Source organism: Apis mellifera, linkage group LG1, assembly GCF_003254395.2.
Source record: "Apis mellifera strain DH4 linkage group LG1, Amel_HAv3.1, whole genome shotgun sequence".
Lineage (NCBI taxonomy): Eukaryota > Metazoa > Arthropoda > Insecta > Hymenoptera > Apidae > Apis > Apis mellifera.
The window spans coordinates 21,168,933-21,193,223 of NC_037638.1; the positions used below are offsets into that span (position 1 = coordinate 21,168,933).

The 24,291-nt window shown below is 41.1% G+C and overlaps 1 protein-coding gene across 11 annotated transcripts in view; it reads left to right on the plus strand.

Annotated features, from left to right (window-relative positions):
* LOC413968 (dystrophin, isoforms A/C/F/G/H) overlaps positions 1–24,291 on the plus strand; it is a 413,776-nt gene that overhangs the window by 112,803 nt on the left and 276,682 nt on the right. For 10 of the 11 annotated variants that reach the window (XM_026446499.1, XM_026446488.1, XM_026446500.1 and 7 more), the window contains 3 exons: positions 15,366–15,577; positions 17,428–17,582; positions 17,833–18,022. In XM_026446499.1, coding sequence (XP_026302284.1) covers positions 15,366–15,577; positions 17,428–17,582; positions 17,833–18,022 — 557 coding nt within the window. Of the gene's footprint in view, positions 1–13,617; positions 13,681–15,365; positions 15,578–17,427; positions 17,583–17,832; positions 18,023–24,291 lie in introns of all 11 variants that reach the window. The other variant, XM_026446504.1, reaches the window with a different exon arrangement.

A 24,291-nucleotide genomic window follows, 5' to 3' on the forward strand; every position in this document is an offset into this window, starting at 1 on the left:
TGATGAACGGTTAATTTTTCCGCCGTAATGGATCGTGAACGACGCTCTGCTAGGATACGCCCGTTAAATGAAACGTTAACGAATCCGTATAACTGCGTGTAAATCTGCAATCGAAATTTTCGATTCGAATAATTAATTAATGAATCGCTCGTCGCCGAAATTTTACTCGATCCGGGGGAAAAAGGAACGCGTTTTCCAAGGAAAATTAAGAAAGAGACGGGTTGGAAATTGGAAAAATCAATGAACCGTGTTTGCAAGTTAAATTGATATTTTTCTTTCTTTTTTTAATCAAACCGTTGATTCGATTCCATTTTAATTTCGCCATCGGTGCGAAAGTCGACGAGTAAGTTTACGAATAATCTATCCTTCTCTTGAGCGTCACGCTGTCATTTATTATTCGATCGTCGCTCTGGAAAAATAAATTTTACGTCGATAAGCTTATTGATTCGACGAATCATTAGATGGAAATGTTTTACGATCGTATTCTTTTCCTTCTCCTTTGTGGATTTATCTTAAAAAGACATCGTAAAGTTTAAAATATTACCAATGCTTCGAGTTTTTCGTTTTTCATCGTTAAAAGTAATATCATTGGAAAAACAGGCTAACAATGACGACACGAATTATACTCGAAAACTATTTTCATTTAATTAATAATCGATCAAAATATCATCCTTTCTTCGACTTGTTACTATTCATTGCATTAGAATCGCCCGATTGAAACGTGAATAGCGCGATACAATTCTCTCTCTCTTTCTTCGAAGAAAAGAGGAGAAAAATGAAAGGTGGACTCGAGGGTTGCGAAAAAGGGGTCGCCGATTGAAAGCCGCGTTTGAGGAGAAACAATACGCGTTTATCCCGCGTGTTATTCGTGCCATTTTCCGCTCGCATTCCGCAAAAATTATCCGAAGGAGGGGATAGGAAAGAATGGTGGATGTCCGTGCGTGAAGTATATTGTGTACCACCGACTGTCTACGCGCGTCATATTCGTCATATTCGTTGCATTGCCTTCATACCCGAGTAACGAGTTTATCAACGTAGATAGGGAAAAGGCATCGTGGGCCAAATACATCGGACAACCGTCTGCGCCATTTTTTCCCCCTTTCCGCGTAATCTGGCCGACATTTGCATCTAGATGACGTTTTTTGCATTTTCCACCCGTCCGTTTGTGTACAGACGCGCGATGCTCGTGCTGCAACAAGGATGCTTTTGCGCGTCTCTCGTGGAACGCGCGACTTCTTGGCTCGCTGTTATGAGCGGAGGGTGTGTTCTCGAGGTGTTCCACCGAGATAGGGGTTGTTTGGAGGAGAGGGGTGTTGCGTAATCGTAGGGAATTCGCAAATGAGGAATTGAATGAAACAGCACGTGAGAGGTGTTGGCGTGGATGCTCTTTCTGCTGCCAATGTTTATTTTATCTTCCACGGTAGAGTCTCGAAACGCTTACGAAACGAAGAGTGGAGAGAGTAAATTGACGAGGAATTTTTCTTTTTTGAATTATATTTATAATTCTTTTGAGTTCTTTTCGAACATGGTTATGGAAATTTTATTTCGATCGTTGATAATAATTAACGCAAATAGGAAAGGGAATGCACTTTTAACTTCGTAATGAATTACTGCTCCAACTTGAAACTACGATGCAAACAGATTTAAACTCGATGGAGAAATTCGGAGAAGCGAAATCTCGACGAGCGGATGAAATTGGAACGGTGGGATATAAAATGGTGTGTGAATTATCGGCCTCGGTTTCGAAGAAGAATCGGAATATATTTCGGGATATGGGCAGGGAGTTGGGAAAAATGGCGCGACCTTGGTTGTCGAGGGACGAAAGGTTGTTCACCGGGCAGAGGTTTCCTTTCAACGGATACACGTGACTGGCTTTGTGCACGCGGACGTATGCCGTTTTCACGTCACGTCCGGGACGTCTGTCTGAGGAGGACGGGGATGAAAAGTTCGGATAAATTACGATGAGACGAATGAGAGGAGTTTCGCCAAGACAGAAGTCATCCGCAATATCGGGGTCATTTGCTCCTCCCTTGTACGCCGCGAAAAAAAAAAAAGAAAAAGAAAAAGCCAATTCTCCGGCGAGGAAATGCCGAGGGAGAAGATAGAAGAGGAGGAGGAGGAGGAGTAGGAGGAGGGAAAATCGTCGGAATTGTAATAAGATGGCGGCTATAAATAATACCGCTAAAAACTGTATTAAATTTGCGCTTGACGCTTTCTTATTAAAGTCTTAAGTCATCTGAGAGAGACTGGCTTCGCGATATTTCCATCTAGGAAATTTACTCGACTACTTTTATATATATATATTAAAAAAAGCTTGTGTTTAGGTCTATTTACATTTCAATTTTATTAAATTAATTAATCGAGCAGACGTGTTCAAATTAAGAAAATGGAGATAATTACAATTGGCCAAATTGGATAAAATACGAGAAGGTTTTAAAATGTTTTAAAATTGTTCAAAGCTGAATGATTCGATTGATGAAGCGATAAATAATTTAATTTATGACGTCTACGTGGTGTAATAACAAAAAAAAAAGAAAGTGTGGATAATTTAAATGTCTAATATAAACTGTGACTGTGGATATTTTGTAACATTGTAATGCAGAAGCTCATAGGAATGTCGAATATTTGGATTTGAAAGATTTTCGATACAAACGCGAATCTGGATATTATTCATCATCGTTACAATAAAGTTCCATACATAAATAAATTTAGACAATCTGTTTCGCGGTGAGGCTCGAGCTTTATGCGGCAATACAATATAGTAATAGCGATACAACGTAGTAGATCCGGAGAAATGGGTGACAAAGTACAGATCGAGAGCTAAATAGATATATAAGGTTCTTAAGCTCGCTACCTTTGAGCGATACGTCTCCTTTCAGGATACGTTCGACGATATCTCCTTTTGGATTGAAACAAGTTAGGATCGTTGGAGTGGCCTTTATTCCATTTTAATTAGCAACCAGTTTCTTCTCGTTTCGCTAATTAATCACTCGATTGATTACGGAAAACTTGTTACAGAACGAAAAAAAAAAAAGAAAAGAGAAAGAATCGGTGAAGAAAGTTTCGAACAAATCCAAAGAAGAAATATAAGCGAAAAAAGAAATTTAACCACATTCAATCCAGCAGGAGTGGAAAATTCCAAGGCAATTACGAATCACGGCTCTTCTTATCCTCTTCGAAAATGGGCTGTCCGATCGCATTGGACACATCGCAGTGGCGATACCACGACCCTCTTCCCCTCTCTCTTTCTTCCGTCTCGATTTCTGGCGGTGGGTTACTCGATTCCCTGGATTCGCCCGTTCGACTTTTTCGTTTCTTTTACGGCCGGCCGAGACACGGGATGTATGGAGGGAAGGACGGCGCGACACCGGTGTCGTACCGGCGAAATTGGCTGGGTGGCTGGCCATGGAGGACGAGAAAACTCGATCGAACCAGGAATTGGGAAGAGAGGGAGGGAGGGAGCGCGTGTGTGTTTGACGATCGCGTGTGCACTGGCCGAAGATAATTCTCGCGTGTCGAGCGGTGGTTCCACGGCGGCCACCGTCGATACCCGTTACGAGCCACCGATTCCATGCTTCGTCTTCTTCTTTATTCCCTTCATTTCTCCTCGTGGAAATTTCGTGGTAACCGACCAACCGATGTTTCTTCTTATCTTTCCCCTCGGATCGATCAGGAAACCAGAAAATCTCGTATTATTTCGTATCCGTTCCGATTGATGAGGAACGTTTAATAATTCGATAGCAATATTCGTGTTTGAATCCAAGAGAGAAATTTTTATCGTACGAATCGAAGTTAATTTAACGTCCCTGTTTATTTGTGTCGCATGCTTATCGAGAACAAATTGAACGGAATTCGAACGTTCTTTTTCTTTGTTAGGTTTGATTAAATTGTATAAATTACGGGGGGAGGAACGATCGTTTCATCAGGTTTCAATCTTGGCTCGAGCCTCTTTCTTTTCCACTCCTTTCAACCGACTTTCAGGAGGACTTTCACGGAGTCGTGCATTCGCGCGAGATGACACGTGCAGGATAGACGCGTCAGCGAAACGAGGCTGGAACGATCGGAGGAAAAGGGTGGACGGAATTGGATCGCCATTTTAATTGGCTCTCTTTGATGCTCTAACCACCGATGCGTACACTTCCATCGGGTAGTCTTTCCACCGGGATTGGACATTTTCCATGCAAATGGATGCGAGGTTAAGCAGCTTTCCTTAGTTCGACACGGGCATCTTAATGCACCGTCTCGCGACGAACAGTGTAAATATTTCGTAGTCGCCATCCACGGTTGTCTGCACGGTTTACCATTTCGGGTGAAGTGCGATAGAACTTAACTCGATTCGTCTCAAGTGACTTGAGTTTCGTCTCGATATTTCCTGATGTTCAGGTTTTGAATATTTTCGACGATTCATTTCTGGAATGAATTTTTTCGACCATCCTTTCGATTCGTATTTCAAAATTTTTCCAATAATCATTAGTTATTTATCTTTGATTTTTACTTTTCTACATCAGAGGATAATAATACGATTATTGAATGGATGGATTGATGCACACGTTAATGCTATAACTCTATCATATTGTAAATATTGAATCAATAATGTTTTAATTTTTCAATTGTCCTCCTCTTTAATGCGATCTCTCTCGTCAAGTCGAGAAAAATGTCTTGGACGTATATAATAAGCGAAATTTTGTTATGATCGTGTTTCATTCCGTTCAACGAAGAGGATCGTTTATCCCTAAGACTCTGGTCTTGCGAGTATCGGGACAAGATAAAGGTAAAAGTTGATTTACCCTTCGCCCGTCTTGCAACCTAATCGCATTAAAGCCAACTGAAAGTTCTCAGGGTTCCTTTGCAACCCGGCCGTGAATCGTGATTCTGATTCTCGCGAAATTCATCGACACAACGACGAATTCCATCAAGTTTACGCGGCCATTGAGATATTCAAGATTCGAAATTTCTTCCTTTCCTTTCGAACATTCATCTCGCCACGATATCACGTTTCTCGTTTCACTCTCGGCTCGAAACGTACAATTTGCTTTGGAAATCGTGAAGGGCGCGAAATTCGCCTTAATTTTTCTCGATTGTGTCCCCAATCCACGAAATCGATCGCAATTTGCAAACAATTTGCACGAATCGCCGGGTAATTCCACGGCGGAGTGGTTAGATGGATCGATCGCGATGAAACACGGTGGAAAAAAGGGAAGGGAGGGGAGGAAAAAAAAGGAGCAAGTTGTCAATTTCACGCGTGAAAGAGATGGGACCGCGAATTACTCGATTAATAGCGATTAATTTATGTATGTCAAACTGCAACTTTTTTGTTATTAATATTTCCTTTCGACTTTGCGTTTATGCTTCGATTTATTCTCGTTCAAATGAATTTTTTTTTTGTTTTTCTTTTGTTGTTGTTCCATGCAAATTAATCGTATTTCCTTTTTCTCGTTCTAGAAAATAATCTAACTTCAAAGTAGGTAGATACACTCGATCATATTCTATTCTGATGAAGATATTTACTATAAAGTAAGAATAAAAAGCGTAGAATCGGTAGAAGAAAGTTATATATTGGCTTTCAACTCTGATAAAACGAACAATAAGTTTTACACGCGCTGTTTATGATAAATAAATACATTTTACGAGATGTTCTACTCTTGTTATAATTCTTCGTCAAACGATAAGTGTGTCCTCCTCTATTTTACTTTTATGATCTAACACGTATTTCCTGCTTAATATTATCCGTGTCTGAAAGGAAAAGGAGTAAAAATTAAACAGATAAAAGCCGGATTAAAAGCTTCGAAGCTGGTTATACGAGTACATTACAAGTAAATTGATTTACTTTTGCTCTCATATTACTTTCCCAATAATACCCGCGTAAAATTTCGTGCTTTTTTCCACAACATAAAATTGATCCTTCCCTTCCTCATTCAATTCCTCTAAAATTCTGATAATATCGAACATAATAAATAATAATAGCTGTAAAATGATCAATTACAATCAGCAAAGTAATATTCTCAAATGATCTCCTTTCCTCAATTTCAATTATCAGATATCCAGTCCAGAAAGAAAAAATACAACAGATCCAGAAAACAAAATTTTAACAAATTTCAAGCAAAAGGCTTTCAGAAACGATCCAATACTAATATTCCGCTTCCATTTCTTTTTCCTTTCTTTCCCAATATTATCGAATATTATATATATTCGCACGGTGTGCAAACAACAACACCTGTCGTCCATTTACAAGTTGGAAATTTAATTCCACGCCTCTCCCCTCCCCTCCCCTCCCCAACAACGCTTGTCTCGCGCACACTTTTAATTCCTTTCCAAGCATTCTTCCAAGCCTCTCTCGCCCTCCGCTTTTATCGCCTCTCCCTCCCCTTGTCTCGGTTTCGGAGGAGGGGGAGGGACCTCTCGCAACGCGTCGCGATAATAAGGTTCCGTCGTAACGAGTTTCGTCGCCGTCCCGTGTTTGCTTAATGAAATTCCGCCGCGGAACACTGGCGGAAGTTCGAACGCGCGTTGCAGCAACTCGCGCCCACGTATCGAACCACCTCGTTTACACGCTGTTTACACGATCGTTCAACCTTTCGATTGTTGCTTGTCCCGCGGTTTGCGAATTAGCGGCGTTCTTCCCGCCCGGATCGTTCGATTATATCGTCTCGATCGGGAATAACGGATTATCCAGCGATACGCAATTGTTTGACCGATTATATTTGGAGAAGGGGGAAACGTGCATGTTTTATTTTCTATTTGGACGTTGATAATCTTCTTCGTTTCGAGATTTTTCTTTTTGAGAAGGAAGGGGATAATACGTTTATAGAATTTGTAGCGGTAAGAATTTAACGAAGGTAATATATTCGAGATTTTTCTTTTTAGGAAGGGAGGGGATAATAACGATACGTTTGTAGAATTTGTAGCGGTAAATTTAACGAAGGTAATATAGATAAGATTTGCATCGTAATGAACGACAAAAACTTTCTTCTCGTTAAGCAAGGTTTTCCAAAACTTTTGCGATTCGCTCTCCTTTTTTCGCATTCCACCAATTTCAGATTTCGCAAGATCGCACAAAATCGCGTTTCACACCGCACCGCGCGTTGTTTCGAATAAAATTGGCTGTGCTTCGAATCGGAGAGCTGATTACCTTTATCCAGATCCTTCTTTTTTCCATCGTTCGGATGGGAATTGCGCCCGCTTGTAAATCCCGATTAAAAGCCTGTAAACCTGTGAAAGAGGGGTGAAACGGTGTCCCCGTTTAAACTGTATCGTCGTTGAAAAAAATGTTCTGTTGGAAATGAGCGCATATTGAGTTGGATAACGAGGCGTGCTTGCAAACCAAGTACAATGAAGTGTACTTGCTGCAAAGTGATCGCTTCCAAGTTTTGAACTTGATTTGCAAGTTCAAAAATATACTTGTAAGCGAGAAAGTTTCTTACGAGTGAAGGATCTTTATAATTATTAACTGGTCGATATAATCGCAGTCGATCCTCGAGTTATCTGCTTCTGAATTTCGAATTTAATTCGAGTATGTATATATTTGGAGTTCAAAGGGATTCGAGTACGTGATAAAATCAACGAAGTAATATCAATTTTTTAAATAACTTGGAAGATCTCGTTATATCCACACTTATGTTTCTCAAAATATTGAAGAAACGGTTGGAACTCTGTTTCAACCGAGTCGAAAATCTCTTTGAAAATATCTCTTTTCTTGGAAATGCCCAACCAAATATTCCAGACTGTCTACTCAGATTCGAATCTACTTGTAATAATACAACCTTATCCCTATTTTATCCTCCTCAAAGTCTGGAATTTAATATTCTTCGGCACGAATGTGATAAGCAATTAAAGTTGTTCGAATATTTTCGCGAACAGCTTTCGACCAAATGCACAAATCACAACGATTCGATGATTGTCGACGTAGCAACGGAAATTTCGTTAACGGGATTCGAATTTCATCCGGTTTCTCCTCTTTGACCAGATCCTCTTTATTCTCTCTTTCTCCCTCTTTGAGTTTTCCATTTTTCTCGCCCCGTGCCGTCATACATTACGGCCAATTTCCGGCCAACTCTCGAAACTTTCGAACAACTTCTCGTTTTCCTGCGTCCTCCGTGTTTTATCATTCCTCTCTCTCTTTCTCTCTCTTCCCATCCGTGAATCACTCGCCGTCCCGTAATCTCGACCGATTTATCGTCAGTGTGTCCGCGATACGTTGTAATATTCACGCCCCTTAAAGGCTATATATGTGTGTAACCAACGGAAAAATTGGGGAAATGGGGAAATTGGGGAATCTCTGGAGGATTAATTTATTGTGGAGTTATGAGAAGCTTTATGTCGTTCGAATTTTTTTCTTTCTATTCTTAAAAAGAAAGTCTCCGTGTTACGAAATATTTTTTTTGAAATATAGTTTGTTTTTTTATGATATGAAATATCTCTTTTTCGTATATCTCTTTTCGGTTTATGTTGGTGGGTTACGTCTCCTCTTTCATCGTCGATTAGAACAAACTAGCTATTAGATTCGGATATGATGTAAATAAAGGAGGCGGATGAGTTGGGAGGAGGTGTAATCGAACGAGGAAATTTCGATAAATTTCGTTAAAGTATCGAAAAGAAGGATGGAAATGGAATTCCACTGTATTTCCATTTAAACACGCGCCACTCAATTTTAACGATCCTTTATGTTTCATAATTGGAATAATTCGTCAAAATATAGGATGCATTCATATCTCCGTGGAAAATCGCATTAAACTGAGCGAACCTCGAAACGAATTAAAACTAATACGTATCGGGGGCCGACCACCTCGATTCCCACGAGCGAAACGTGTATATATATATATCCATAGAAGTTGATCGCCTAAATTCATCGTCCATTTAAGCCCGCGGTGGCCGCGTTAAATTTTCACGCGGGTAGAAGCGCAAACGGGCTCACGAACGAGCGTCCCAAACTCCGAGGGGCGTTTGGGGCAAGAGGGCGTGCACACGGGGGCCGTTAGTCTCTTTATTATCCGCGTTCTGAGGGCGAAAAAGGAAGAAAAGAAAAGTTTAGAGGGAAGGGAGAGGTACGCGAATGATGTACGTTTTGTGGGAACGAAGAAGGGTGGAATGAAGAGGCGTCTCGAAAGTACCGCCGCCCTTTGTACGCGTCTCACGTACATTCTCCTTCAACTTTTCCTTCCTCCGTTTCGTTGTTTCGATGACCAAGATTTTTGTTCCCCTTCCTTTTATTCGCGATACCACGCGATCGGTCGCGTAAAGAAATGTTCTTCTCTAAGGTGGGTGAGTAATGGTAAAGAGAAAAATGTTCTCGCGCGACATTCGAGTCGTCCAATTTATCGGAGCTTCCATTCGCACCACGTGTAAAATTTCATCTTCTGCGCGGTTTGTTCTCCTCCTGCGGTTGGAAATCTCGAACGACGATCGTGACACGGTATAACAACTTCGGTTGGATACCGAATTTATTAGAATTGATTGGAAAAATTCGACGAGGAGAACCGATTCTCGATTTTTCTTTCGATCGTGAATCGTTAATTTCCTTAAAAGATTGAACTTCGTTCGTTGCGAACGTGGACAGAAAAATAGGGAGAGATGAAATTTTTGGAAGGACAAAAATTTTCTAGAGTAGATTACCCTTTTTCTTCCTCCTCTTCTCGTTTCATTCTTCCTTTTAACTATTAATGAAACCGAGTAAAAATGAAAAGTTAAAACGGAAACTTGGCCATTCTGACGTGTATTCTACGAATCCTGGTTGATGATTCAAGCACGCCTCCCGGCCTCGCATCTTTCCTTCGAGGTCCCGCCGTTCTCTTGCGAGTTTAATTGAAGTTCTTTCCGCGAGGCAACAGCATGAAGTTTTCCGCCGAGTGTTAGAATTTTAACAAGTGAACTTCTTCAATTTCTCGATCCCCAGCGGCATGAAGAGGAGCCACTCGAACACTCGGTTGGCTCGTAGCCGCTGTTTACCGACACTCAAACCCTCAACGAGGGTTGTACCTGTAGGTGCGCCAAGCTATACCTTCGACGTTGTCGCGAAACGAAGTTGGGACGTCCTTCTTCCTCTCCTCCTTCTCCTCTATACTTCCTTTTTTTTACCCCCGTGTTGTCCATCCTGATTCGCAGGATGACTTTCTTTATTTGCTCGAACGTAGCAAAGGGAAGCTGTAAATCTCAAAGTGCAAGAGAAACGCGTGCAACTTTGGCCCAACTTGGCAAAGAGTGGAACGAAGATCTTTGGCGGGAAGTTCGAGTCGAATTGGATCGAGATCATGTATATCGGTTTACGATTTCGTCTTTGCCTTTGCAATCTCGTGTCGGGCAAATCGAATATCTCGCCATCGACAGTGTTAATTAACTAGCATATTTGATTTGGTCGATATTTCCCTTTTCAGAGGGAGATTAATCGACGAAGGCAAATCGAAAAGTATCTCGAACAATTTTGAAATTCTAAATTCCACTTTCGAATTCGAACCTTAATTATTGATTAATTAATAGCGGAATTGTTACTTTGATATCGTCTAAGCATCACGAGCCCTCGTAATGCTGGCCTAACAAGACTTAGGATATATTTTACCGAGGCTATTAAACCGTTTCGAATAATTGTGATTGTATTTGGATTCCGCGGTCAAGCAAGAGCGGACAATTCGAGCCAAGCTTATCTCTTTGCCTTCCAGTATTATAATTTTAATATTTGATAAACAGTCATGCGATTCTCCTTTGGATAATTTTTTCCCCTCCCGGATAGACAGGATTTTTCTCGAATTTTCATTTTTCGCCAAAGTAACCGCGACAGAGATTCCCTTTTCTTCGTGTCCTCGTTTCCTCTCTTGGTCGTTCACTTCTCTATTCCTTTGTATTTCATCGATTTCAATCGGAAATGCCTCTCCCTTCGGCTCGGTTCGCTAGGAGGCCGCCAATTTGAATATATTAAGCGATTCATCTGAATTTAATAGGGGAGGCATTAAAGGCAATAAAAGGCATGCGAGGTTAGAGCTTCCCTGTGTACTTGCTATACACGACTCGTTTCTTGTACATCGTGTCGACCCTTATCGTGCCTCGTCGACACGGTTTTCGTATATATCCTTGAACGAGGTTTTGTGTACGGGAAGAGGAGGAGGAGGAGGAGGAGGTGGAGAAGGAGGGATGTTAATATATTCATGAGACATCTTTGGCGAAGCTGATTCCAAAATAAACTCGAAAGTCGGCTCGTTTATTACGTTACGAGTAATTTAAGTCAACTCTGTCTTGTTGGTATCCCTGTCTCTCGCTTTATCCGACCGCAAAATTGACCCTTTCACGAGGATGAAATTGGCCACTGTGCCACACCGATGAACAAGAGGTCGAATACACACCGAAACTTTTTTGGGGAAAAATCCTCTCGTGTATCGTTTTTTGCTTTTAGCAAAAAGAAACATTTAAAATTCATGCTTACAATTCGATCATGGCGAGGGATGGAGAGGAAAATTAGGTTAATAAATCTTTACTCCTCGCTTATTTTTGAAAGATGGCAATTTCCCTCCAACGATATCAAATAATCCTTAATATCCCAATTTGTGTTATTTTAAAATCGATCTTTCAAAATATGTTGCACGAATAATTTCCTAAACTCTCCGATTCCGTGTTTTAATTTAGGGATTATTTTATTTTAACTTCGGAATATCGATTCGCCGTGACCCGATGTGTGATGGCCGATTTCCATCCACGAGATAGAATTCCGTCCGGTATTTTTGAACGTACAAGCGCAATTCGATTGCGCAAACACAGTGCAATCATCGTAGTGCTCGCAATACAAAGTTGGCGCCTGTGCTAGGTCGGGGTAGGTTTGCCTCTCCAGGGAACGGATGACGATCGTTAGTTATGGTCACGCACACCTCCAGAGAATATGAGGTGGTCGACGAATTCGATTGACACACACCGCTCGTTTCTGCGTGGATTAAACGCGGTTGATAAGGTATATACGTGTAATTTAGGCCCGCGGCTCGAACCGAACGTCTTTATTATCGCTTTTGCACGAGATTATTTTATCACCCAGTTCGCGATATACCAACTTTTTCTGATCGATTTAATCGCGGCCAAGATTAATTATTTCGCTAATCTCGAATATTTTTTTATTACAGCTTTTGGTACGATGGATGCAAATGTATGTATGTACACGGATGAGATTGCGTTATTTACGGCCATAAAACTGGCGGTTAATTAATTAATTAATTGATATAGTTGCGTGTAAATTAATGAAATTCGCGAGTTATTTAGATAGTTGCCTAAGTAACATATTGTTTATCGAATGTATAATGGGGTAGTAAATTGGTTCGCTAATTATGTTAGTTGTTTCGAGCAAAATCGAGCGAATTATTAAAGCAAATGAAGTAAATAATGAATTAACTCTGTTGGGAGCTATTTAAAAAGAAATCAAATTTTGTTTCAACAATATTCGAATATTGTATAAAACGAATTAACAATAATTGATCCATGAATATGGGCAGAGAGAGAGAGAGAAATTGGTTGGGCAGAATTGAAATTTTAAAAGTGACATTCGCTAATTCAGCGGCGCTCCGTTGGCTCGCCCCCAAGTTGAAGGGTGTACGTGCCATCTTTAATGTCCCGTCGAACACTTGTCACGCTTGTGACACGAGTTCAAAAGGGTAGGGCACGGGGCCGGGGTCTGGGAGTCGTGTAAGGGGTCGATGAGAGCGAATTGCTCTCGTAATAAGTCATCGAGAGCGGCCGTTGGGAGACAACGTCCTCCTCGTCTTTTGCTCGGTATCCCTTTAAAGGGAGAGAGGTACTAAGGTGGGGTGATAGATCAAGCCACTTTACTTCCGGTCCCGGGATCCCTAGGCTCACGTAGAGTCGGCGCTCTTTACTCTTTGCAGCATTGGTCTGGCATGCGTGGCTTGTCGGATTATATCAGTCCACGAGAATAGCATATGCTTCCGGTTACGTGCGAATGCACTTCGATCGTAATTCTTTGTTCCGCGGGAAAATTAGCCACGGTGATGTATCGATGCGGACAGTGATCGATCGAGACACTGTTTTCGTCCGTTTCTGAGGGATAGGATTTGAGATTGTGTGTTGTAGGAAAATTTAGGGAATCAGAGTATCAATTAAAAATTTTGTTGTTCGCTTTACAAAAATCGATTGATTCGATTATTCCGAATACAAAACATTTTTATTATAAATGTTATCGATGATAATTTGTAAAAATTGTTTTCGCCTTTTCAATATGCAACTCTTCGGTTTGGAAAAATTTATAGGTCTCTATTTCATTCTAAATTGTGCCACTGTCTGGTTTTAGCGGTTGGAATCCGTTGAACTGTGAACGTTTGCGCGTTTGTCTTCCATTCCGTAACAGCCCGATAGATTGTCGTTTTCGAATATTATTACACGCGTTTATTGGCCACCGTCGAATCTAATATATCTTCCTTTCCTCGGCCATTATATCCATCATATATCCATTAAAAAAAAAAAGAAAAATCACTAACAAATTCTGCCAACAATAAACCCTCTTGTTCAAAGTAATGAATATAGCGTAATGAAATCATCATCGAAGCTACGCCTTTTAACCGTTTTAATCCGTCAAAAGTGTTTCGAGGGTTTAACACTCTGAAATTACGTTGTTTTCGTTTTTTTTTTTTTTTTTAGCCTCGATCCTGTTCTCCGGTATCCTGTCGCGAAACATCGTGCACATGCGTTGCATCATCAAAGGTACACTATAGAATATCCCCATTGTGCAGAGTTGTCCACGCGTGGTAATTCTGTTGTTACGGAAACGTTGAAACGTTGCCAATGCTTTTGCACCCTCCCCCGCTTTTCAAAGCTGCGCCGTTCTTCCCTCCGCTGCTAAGCTGGCGCTCCAGATTGGACAGTTTCCAGCTGATTCCTCGTTGTCTGGCGCGCGAATTTTCAACCTGGATTTTACCTTTGGCGAGAAGTGGTGTTCTTGAAACAACGGCCACGTGCCAACGGCCCACTTTCTCTCACTTCGTTCGATTAACGAACCCTCTGTACACAATTCTCTCTCTTTTTCTCTCTCGAGTTGGAGCGCGTGTCGGAACGTTTAATCCCGCGAATAATATCAATTATGCGGCGCCGTATCGATTATTCAAAGGTTCGTTTGAAAATTGCAAACCGCCCTTCCGTTTGCGCGCAAATGAAATTCTCACGAGCCGATCGATCGATCGAATAGATAGCTTTTATTTATTCGCGCGCTCTCTTTCTTATCGGAACGAAAGTTTAATCCCTTTTTAACCTTTTTCGAATTGCTCTCCTCGATTCGAAAAGGAGATCGATCGATCGGTTATATGATAACTATACCTCTCCCGAGCTTTGTCTCCACACACACACACATATATATTTTTTTATTCATTTTATCCGTTCCGCGATAAAAGGCAGATTCGTACGAAATGAATTTCTAACGAGAAACAGATTGAATTCGTCTCCCCTTTGTCACTGGCTTTTTCCTTTTTTTTTTTTAATAATCCCGTGGCGTGTGTCCCCTTTAACAAGTTAATTCTTTCAACGAGTTATCGTGCGTTCCTTTTTTTCCATATCGTAGAAGAACACGTACGATCGTATCTCGTTCTCGCACCGAACGCAGTGGTATTTCGCCTCACCTAGTCTATGTGCTATATATAACGCATAAATCATCACCTGTCCTGGAAAATGGTCGGTCGCTATCTTTAGCAGCTATCTAGAGCTATCGAAGACAACTCGACGTTTCAACTCAATCTCGAAACTTTCAACGATCATAGTTTATCGCCAATTATCTCGTAACGAGGCTGAGAATGTGTCGCCATTAATATCGAGACGATCACGTGAGCTTACTCTTTTTTCCCCTGTTATGCAAAATATTTGTACTAAATTATAAGCAACTATAAATTTAACAATACTTGACGTACGATTTAATCGAGATTATTTTTAAGTTAAATTATCTCGATACACGAGTAAGACACTTGTCATTATTCCCTTCCCTCGATTTTTATTAACACATTAACCATTTCCTCGACAGGCACGCGTATCACGTTTCTTCCCTGTTATGCAAAATATTTGTACTAAATTACGAACAATATTATAAATTTAATAATACTTGACGTACGATTTAATCGAGATTATTTTTAACACATTTTAACCAGTTAAATTATCTCGATACACGAGTAAGATACTTATCATTACTCCCTTCCCTCGATTTTTATTAACACATTAACCATTTCCTCGACAGGCACGCGTACCACGTTTCTTTCTACACGCGTGATGGAACACGGAGAGAAAGAAAGAAAAGAAAAAAAGAAAAGGGAAAAATCATTCTTGGTCGGGAAAGCGTATAATCGAGACGTATAATGGTACAGAGGAGAACGTTTGAGAACGGCACGTCCGCCCGATTGTTGTTTCAGTTACGAAGCTGAGGGAGCACTGGGACGAGATGAACTCGAAAATGATGCAGAGGAAGACGGAGTTGGACGCGATGCTCGGGGACAGCCAGCGATACGAGGCGAAAAGGAACGAGGTGGAGGTCTGGTTGGCGCGAATGGAAACTCGGCTGGAGAAAATGCGGGCCGTCGGCCACACCGCCGACGTTCTCGAGGCCCAGCTCCGGGAACAAAAGGTACACACACATCTCTTTCCCTCTCGCGTTTTTCTCCCTCGAAAACTCGGCTTGTTTTCCATATTAACCCGAGTCGAGTCGCGGGAAACCGACCGCTCCCCTCGGGGGATCGTCCTCTTTGTCTCTTCTTCGTCCCTCGATGGAACAGAACGGAAGGCGGCCACCGTTTGATCGCGCCAATTCGCGTCGATTAGGCGGATGGTTGGACGAATGGCCATCAGGGAATTCCGGTATTGGCAATCGGGGTAAATGAGTTTAAATCGTTGTAGCCGGGGACGATTGATAATTATGACGATCGATTTTGATGATGGATTACTGTGGTGGATTCTATAACGCGTGGAAAGATATGTATATATTCTTCTTCTTTTCAAATGAGGCAAAGATGACGGATTATTAAGCGGATGGAGGGGTTGTTTGATTCGACGGTGAACAGAAGAAAATGGGGAACATTTATTACAATTTATTCCATTTTCAAAAGATATATATACACGTATTTTTTAACATTTCGATGACAAGGAACAGACAGGCCTGTAACAAGGAAAGAGAAGATAAAAATTTCTCGACGATATTAAATTTCGTGCGCCACGCAAAGACGACAGCTTGCGATAATCTCGTCGATCTATGTAATTGTATGCCGTCAGAAAATTACGCCAACGACGGAATGAAGCTTCTCCTTCCGCCGAGCATTGCCATCTCGATCGAGAAAAGAGGGGAGGGGGGAAGAAAAAAGGAGAAGAAAATAGATATATAAAAAGAAACGGGCGCGGTTGTATAATGGGCAGCTAGAAGGTTCGTTACAAACCGCGACCGCGATTAAAGGGAACGAACGAACGAACGAACGAACGAATCGGTATTCATCCCGGTAGAGCAGAGCTAGTAACCTCTTTTTAGCCCAACGTTCCGCTTTGTGTACCGGAATAACGCGACTGGTCGGGGGGAAAAATGGCCGAGCCGGGGGAAGAGGGGGGAGTAAAAGGAACGGCCGAAGTTTCCAATCAACGTGAGAGAGATCGTGCAGCGCGTCACGCGGCACTACGCAATTCTGTTTACACTCAAAAGAGTCGAATGAGATATTCATGGAATAATTTATTTCGTCGAGGAAACGTTACGTATCTTCGGGATATCTTCGCCCGGGCTTTTTCGCCCTCGTTTCTCCACCTTTCCTCTATTATTACGCCCCTGTTTTTCCTCCCCTCTCCCTGTTTTTCCCCCACTCTCCTCGCGTCGATTCGATCGAATTATCGGACATGGTTTGCTTTTGTAATAGGAGAGGAGAGAAATTGTAGAGGAGTCATTAGATCGATGAAAGGTCTCGAAGATTTCCCTCCTCGATGTTTGAAAGAAGGACAGTAATTTCGAAATATTCGTATTGTTTATCAAATGATCAACGTTCATGATCAAGTTAGCTCTAATCTCGCTTCGTAAGTTTTTTAAGATATTTTTCGCGTTCCGTATTTCTCTGATACGATTGCATTATTCTCGTCTCGTTTTTTATTCCCTTCAACGCGGTTCAAAGTTTTCGCCATCGGCGAAAGCGCGTCCTTCTCGAGTTAAAATCCAAGATAATTCGTTAGACGAGCGCGACGAATAAGAACACGTTTTCCGGTTCGACGGTTTAATCTGGATTATCGTAAGTTTTATCGACGCGAATCGGTCGCGTTCAAATAAAACTTTTCCACCACCGGTATAAAAGTTGGATGGGTAGTCGTCTCTAGGAGACCGCCCACCTTCTCCCAAGATTTAAGTTCCGCGAGTTATCGAGAGGGACGCGAGTTTTCGATGGACGGGCCGCGAGATAAGTTTACCGCCCTCCCTGCTTGTTTTATTTCATCGCCTGCCGGTGCTTGCAGTCGTTCCACGCCGAGCTCCACCAGTACAAGCATCAGATCGAGCAGTTCAATCAGCTCACGCAGAAGCTGATCGCCGTTTATCAGGAGGACGACACGACCCGCGTGAAAAAGATGACCGAGACCATCAATCAGAGATACAACAACCTCAACACAAGGTATCAGATTTTCACCGTTTTTCGCTTCTCGTTCTTTCTTTCTTTATTTATTTATTTTTAAATAAACGAGTACGTGTATAGAATTCATCATATTCGTTTAGATATCGATTTGGATAAAAGAGATGCCGTTTGGAATAAAATTTGCTCGAATTTTTTTTTCCTATTCGTGAGATGGACAATAGAATTGGACGCGTCACGTTTGAAATTAGAATCGGGCACGGTGTTTAAATCTTGTTGAATCCTTTTTCAGCATCATCAATCGAGGAAAACTGCTTCACTCCGCGATGAACTCCCTCCACAACTTCGACCGGTCCCTGGACAAGTTCTTGGCTTGGTTGAGCGAAGCTGAGTCCTCGATGGAGGGATTGGAAGCGGAGGCCGATCGGCTAGGCGGGCGACGAGACCAGGGTGCGCTCAGACGACCGCAACATCAGCTTAAGGTAAGTCCCATTTTTGCCTATACAAGAATTCTTCTCTTTCTTCCGACCTTTTATTCCGTTTTTCTCCCTCGTTGATCGAGATTTTAACGTTTTAAGTGGAAACGAATTAGAATATTCGAATCTTTATAAATATTTATTTTTCTTCAAGAAATAACATTTAGGGAGACGGATTCTAATTCCAGAAATGATTGCTCGATAATTGGTTGGATAATTTTATTCTTCAAATAAGGTTATGCTGCTTACTTTTTGCGAATGATTGCACAAGGAAGAGGGATACACAAATCAAACCAGGTTTCGAACGTAAACGGGTTGGACATGATTCAAGTGTGGTTAGGTCGTAACATTCCTCGAGATGGTGTAACGGTGGTGGTCAAGAAACCAGATCTGTATGGGTCGTGTGTTGACTTGAAAAGGTTTTACGGCTTCGATTGATTGCCATAAAAGTATATCGGAGCTAGCACAGGCTGGCTACCTACGTCTCGGTCTGCCTATTAAAAGGAAGACGCCTCGATATCGGATATCGGAGTAACGTAGCATCGGTCTATCGATTTCCGTGCGAAAGATTCCTCCGGTTCTATCCTCATGATCGTGCGATATTAACGATATTTCGGGAAAGAGGATAAGAAAAAAGGAAAAAAATCGCGAAGATTGGCAAATTTTTTAATCAATCAAAGCGTTTCGAAGAGCTTCTTTTGTTTTTCTAATCGAAGGAAATTTATTTTTTTATTATGTCGAGCTCTCGAGTATTTTAAGAACTTTCGTTAAACAATTGGAACTTTTTCGCGTAACTTTTATCACGAGAAAACTTGGATTTTCTACATGCCAGTCCTGGGATAACGCGAAGCTAAACGAGTTCAAGTACACATCTCCGGTTTAAAAAACAAAGTTTTATCCGAATAACAGTTTCGAGTATTAACTAAAACTATGCTAAAAGTACATTTTCAGTTTTTTAGTTTTACCCAAATAACATTTCCAACGAAAAATAGCATATTGTACAACGAAAGTATAAGGAAAGAACAATAGACTCGAAAAGAAAAGAGATTGTGTGTGATTGGTGGTATTAAAGCGATTAATCGATTGATAAATGGCCTATAAAATTCAGAGATCGTAAAATCTTGACGCTCCAAAACTTCCTTCCCCGAAAGATTTATTCTTCAACGATACGAAATCATAACCAACCACCACCCTTAAATACTTTAATACGAACTTGAAACTTTTCCTTTCCAAAACTTTTTCGATATCGTTTCTAATAGCGCGTTATCTTTCTCCATCAAATTGAAATCTCCTACACGCCAATTTTTCATCTTTCGCTCGATATGTCGAAATATTTAAACGTATCCATTCCAAAATTACTCGAACCCTTACTCTTCTATCGACAATTTAACATGTACATCTCGAAGATGTGGATGATTTTCCTCGAACTGTTTTTGGAAATGTTGAATAATAAGTTGGATGTATCGTTGAAGGGATGCAAGGTGGGGTGGAAGGTGACGAAAAGGTTAATTTAACATCTCGAAGATGTGGATGATTTTCCTTGAACTTTTTCGAAATTTTGGATAATAAAGATGCGTCGTTGAAGGGATGCAAAGAATAAAGACGCATTGTTTAAATAATAAAAGGGATGGGTGGTGATGAGAAGGTTAACATCTCGAAGATGTGGATAATTTCAATGATTTTCCTCGAACTGTTTCTCGAAATGTTGGATAATAAGTTGGATGTGTCATTGAAGGGATGCAAAGAATAAAGATGCATTGTTTAAATAATAAAAGGGGTGGGTGGTGACGAGAAGGTTAATTTAATATCTCGAAGATGTGGATGATTTCAATGATTTTCCTCGAACTGTTTTTCGAAATGTTGGATAATAAGGATATTGTATCGTTGAAGGGATGCAAAGAAAAAAAAACGCATTATTTAAATAATAACAGGAATGGGAGATGACGAGAAGGTTAATTTAACATATACATCTCGAAGATGTGGATGATTTTCCTCGAACTGTTTTTCGAAATGTTGGATAATAAGGATGTTGTATCGTTGAAGGGATGCAAAGAACAAAGACGCATTGTTTAAATAATAACAGGAATGGGGGATGACGAGAAGGTTAATTTAACATATACATCTCGAAGATGTGGATGATTTTCCTCGAACTGTTTTTCGAAATGTTGTATAATAAGTTGGATGATCGTTGAAGGGATGCAAAGAACAAAGACGCATTATTTAAATAATAAAAGGGGTGGATGGTGACGAGAAGGTTAATTTAACATCTCGAAGATGTGGATGATTTCAATGATTTTCCTCGAACTGTTTTTCGAAATGTTGGATAATAAGTTGGATGTGTCGTTGAAGGGATGCAAAGAACAAAGACGCATTGTTTAAATAATAAAAGGGGTGGGTGGGTGACGAGAAGGTTAACCAATCCGTTCGAGTAACGAGTTGGAGTGACGATGAAACGATCAAAACGAGAGGAGGGCCTCTTCTCCCCCTTTGAATACAATTCTGTTTACAATTCCGCGGAACCGATGGACCGTTGGCCGGGTCAAATTGATATTGCAGTGTTATCGGCCACGGCCTATTGCACCATTTCGATGAAATTAATCCACGGCCTGCCTGCCTGCCTGCCTGCCTGCCCCCTCCTCTCGTAACGAACAAACGGCACGCGATTCCGGGAAATTAGCTTATAATATTGTTTGTCCGCCCATACATTAGCCATTCTTTCTCCTCTACCCTGCTTTATTTGACGTCCTCTTCTCCCGCTTCTCGATTATTGACGACTCGTTTCACGGGGGAGAAGAGTCCGATTTTGGATCCGCGCTTCGTCGGATCGGGTTCGTTACGTTATGGATTTATTATACAGGGTTGTATATTTTTTAATGCCGCTTTTTTGCAATTTGGAGATATATATATATATTTTTTTTCTCTTTTTTCTCTCGTATTTTTACGATCGTACACTCGACCGACAAGCTGTGTCATTAAAATTCAATTTTTGGCGAAATTGTACACACGTGGAGATAACGATTTACCTTTGACAGGGTGAAATCAATTTTTATGTAGTTTCGGTTTTTTTTAAATATAACTTTGTAATGGCTTTGTGACGAGATGGAGGAAAATTTTAAATCGCGAAATATTTTAGCGCTTCATTACCCATAAAAATATACTCGAACAAATATTGTATAATTTGTGTCATCCGTTGCCTATAATAAGAATTTTTCATTAAAGATCAGAATTTTTCAAGCATTGGACAAATATCCTTTCGAGATGAACACTTTTGTACGCATTTTACTTTTCGTCGTAAAGTTGTCGAAGGATGTGAAAACTTTCATTCTTCTTAAAGCTTAAATGGCCTTCCTTCTCCCCTCGACGTTTCGCCTCGATAATTTCCAATTTCTCCAATTTTCCATTTTCATTTAAAGTTATTACCGACAAATGAACACGGGGCGTAAATTTTCAATGACGGAACAACAAGCAACCCCCATATCGTGGGACGCGCGTACGCGAAATGTAATTTCCATGCACCTCATCGTCGAACAGACGGCGGCATTGATTATTCGATAAACAGTTGGATAACTGATTGGAATCAATCACTAGATAAATCCCCCAGTATAGGGGACGAAAGGAAAATCGCCACTGCGGCTTCCACGCTGTCCAACCACTTGTCCAATAATAGCGATCATTGAAAATCAATGTTATTTGCCTGTGTGTAACCTGATTATATCTACGCGTTCCAACGCGTAATAACAATTATAGTTGGCTCTATTTCGATCACGCGTTCTCGCCTTTCCCTTATTCTCTTCGTTTTCGATTCGAACCGAGTTCCGTTCCGATTTTCCCTTTTCGATTTTTCTTTTTTTAAAGCAAACATCAATCGGTCCATTTACCATTCGTTTCGCATATTTGTTTGTCCCTCCTTCTTTCTCGTGGCAATTTATCGAATTCATTTACGACGAGTGTTTAACGCTCCCCGAAAAACGTAATAACATTGCTTGTCGTTGCAATTGGAAAATAATATGCAGCGTTTTGTAATTAATCGGGGGTCCCTTCGTTAATTTCACCATTTTCGTCGGTGTATCGTTGAAATTTGTGTCGCGAATATTGCGTAATTTTCTTTTTTAAACTATTTTAAAAATAGATACTATTTAAAAGTAAAAAAAAACCAGTCCAATGAATCCCTTCAAAATAATTGTCCCTTTACAACAATTTTAAAATTTCAGAATTCGATTCTATCATTTCTCGCGCGCGATTAAATGAAACAGTTGAAACAAAAGTTACGCTCGATGAGCGAAAATCGACAATCGTTGTAATCTCGTGCCCGCCAAGAGGACCAAACGTGCCCCCTCTATCTTACAAATCCCTCGTCGGATTTATACATACATAGATCCTTCGGACGATTAACAATGGATGGAACAATGTCGAACGTTGGAATCACCGAAGCACACGTCGTGTTTGTTAACTTCGTTGATGCGGCGCAAAATGTTGCGGTTGAAACTGTATCCAGCAGTTGCGTGTTACCGATGCCTGTGCCTCGATTGCAAACAGGAATTAATTTCGAACGCCGTTACTACAGCTTCTCGAGATGTACGCCCAGATGCGGCGTTGCGGTGGATCTAAATCGACCGATGCGTCCATACCTCACCTTGATCAGTATCTCCCAGGATCGATTATCCACCTCGCTCCGGATTAATGACTTCCAGATGAATTCCGCAAAAATTTTTCCTGGCAGCAAAGATATTTAAGTTACAATATTGGAGTAAGATTCAAAAGCTTTTTTATTCGAAAAGTCACGTTTGCAAAGTGAATTTTCGCATCCTTCAGATTCCATTGACGAGAATGATGATCGAAATATCACATCTATTATTACAACGAAAGGCAAAAAAACACTGGCCCCAATTCCGAGGCGATTCCGAATCGGGAATAACGTTAACGCCATTTAACGAGCGTTCGTCCGCCCTCTCCACCCTTCCTGCAGGCGTAACAGGGCGTGGGCCACAAATTACATCCCGGTGGTGACTAATGCCACCTGGACAGCTGCTTCCACTCATTAAACTTGCGAGGTGGTTATCGATTGCCCATTCGTAATAAAACGAAACTTCACCCTTTCGCTTCAACCTCCTCGCTTCGTTTCGTGTTTATCCCACCCTGCACCACCGGCGTGGTGTGTGTTTCTCGCCTCTTGAACAGGGTTGCCATAGTTTCGCCGATCGAAATGCCGAATTTCGAGGAGCAGCAACGAGTCAAAATATTCCTTGGATCGTGTTCTCGCAACGACAAAGGATTACGATGGACCCTCGACAAACACTACGGTTCCTCTTCCACAACCAAGTTGAAGTTGCACGAGGTTACTAACGACTCCAAGACACCTTACTCGCTTAGATCGTAACCCGTGCATGCATAACGTCTTTCGAGAACGCATCCGCTGGAATTCCTAATACCCATCGTGCACTCTGTCTATGTGTGTGCATGAATCGCGATTTGTCGGGGTCGAGTTATGGCCGTCCGATATTGGATCGTGTCTGGAATTGGATCGAAACGGAAACGGGGTTTCATAGCTCTCCCCTTGGGAACGGCAAATAAATACACGGGCAAGGAAAGATCCAGGATTCTTTCTACTCGGGTATTAATATTTATATCGATTCCAGCCCCCTTTGGGATTATTCGATATTATGATTCGGGATCGTTGATTCGTTGATGCTTTTTATTACGTTTTTCTTGATGCTTTTAATTCGTTAAACGGGGAATTTCGACTTGGACTCCTCGAATGTTTGTATTTTTCTTGCTCTCGTGGAAATGACGAACGTACGAGACAAGTATGAGACGATAAAATGGGAGGAGGGAGGGAATGCGTGGAACGAAGCGAGAGACATTCCCTGGAAAGATTATATGCCTGAGTCAAGGCGAAACATCAAAGGATACGGGAGATACGAATTACTTTTTCGTCAAAGGATATCTTTTCAATGATGTGGTATTATATTAAAAAAAGGAAAAGGAAAGTGACGAAAGGAGTTAGGCAAATCTATTACATAAATTATTCTTCCTTCACTAGTATTTCTATTTCTATCGTTGGAAAATTTGTCCAATAATCCGAAAGATTTCGAGTATTTTCTGAAATAAAGGAGAAACAATTATGAATCTTCCCGAATTTCTTCTAATCACGTTTCTCTTCGTTCTAAGCTAGATAAGTGGATCAACTGTGTCTCGCATAGATTCATCCAGTTTCTTCCTTGCCATTTCGCGGTGTGGCTCGTGTTCGATGGGTTTGCGAACCGTTTCGCCACTAG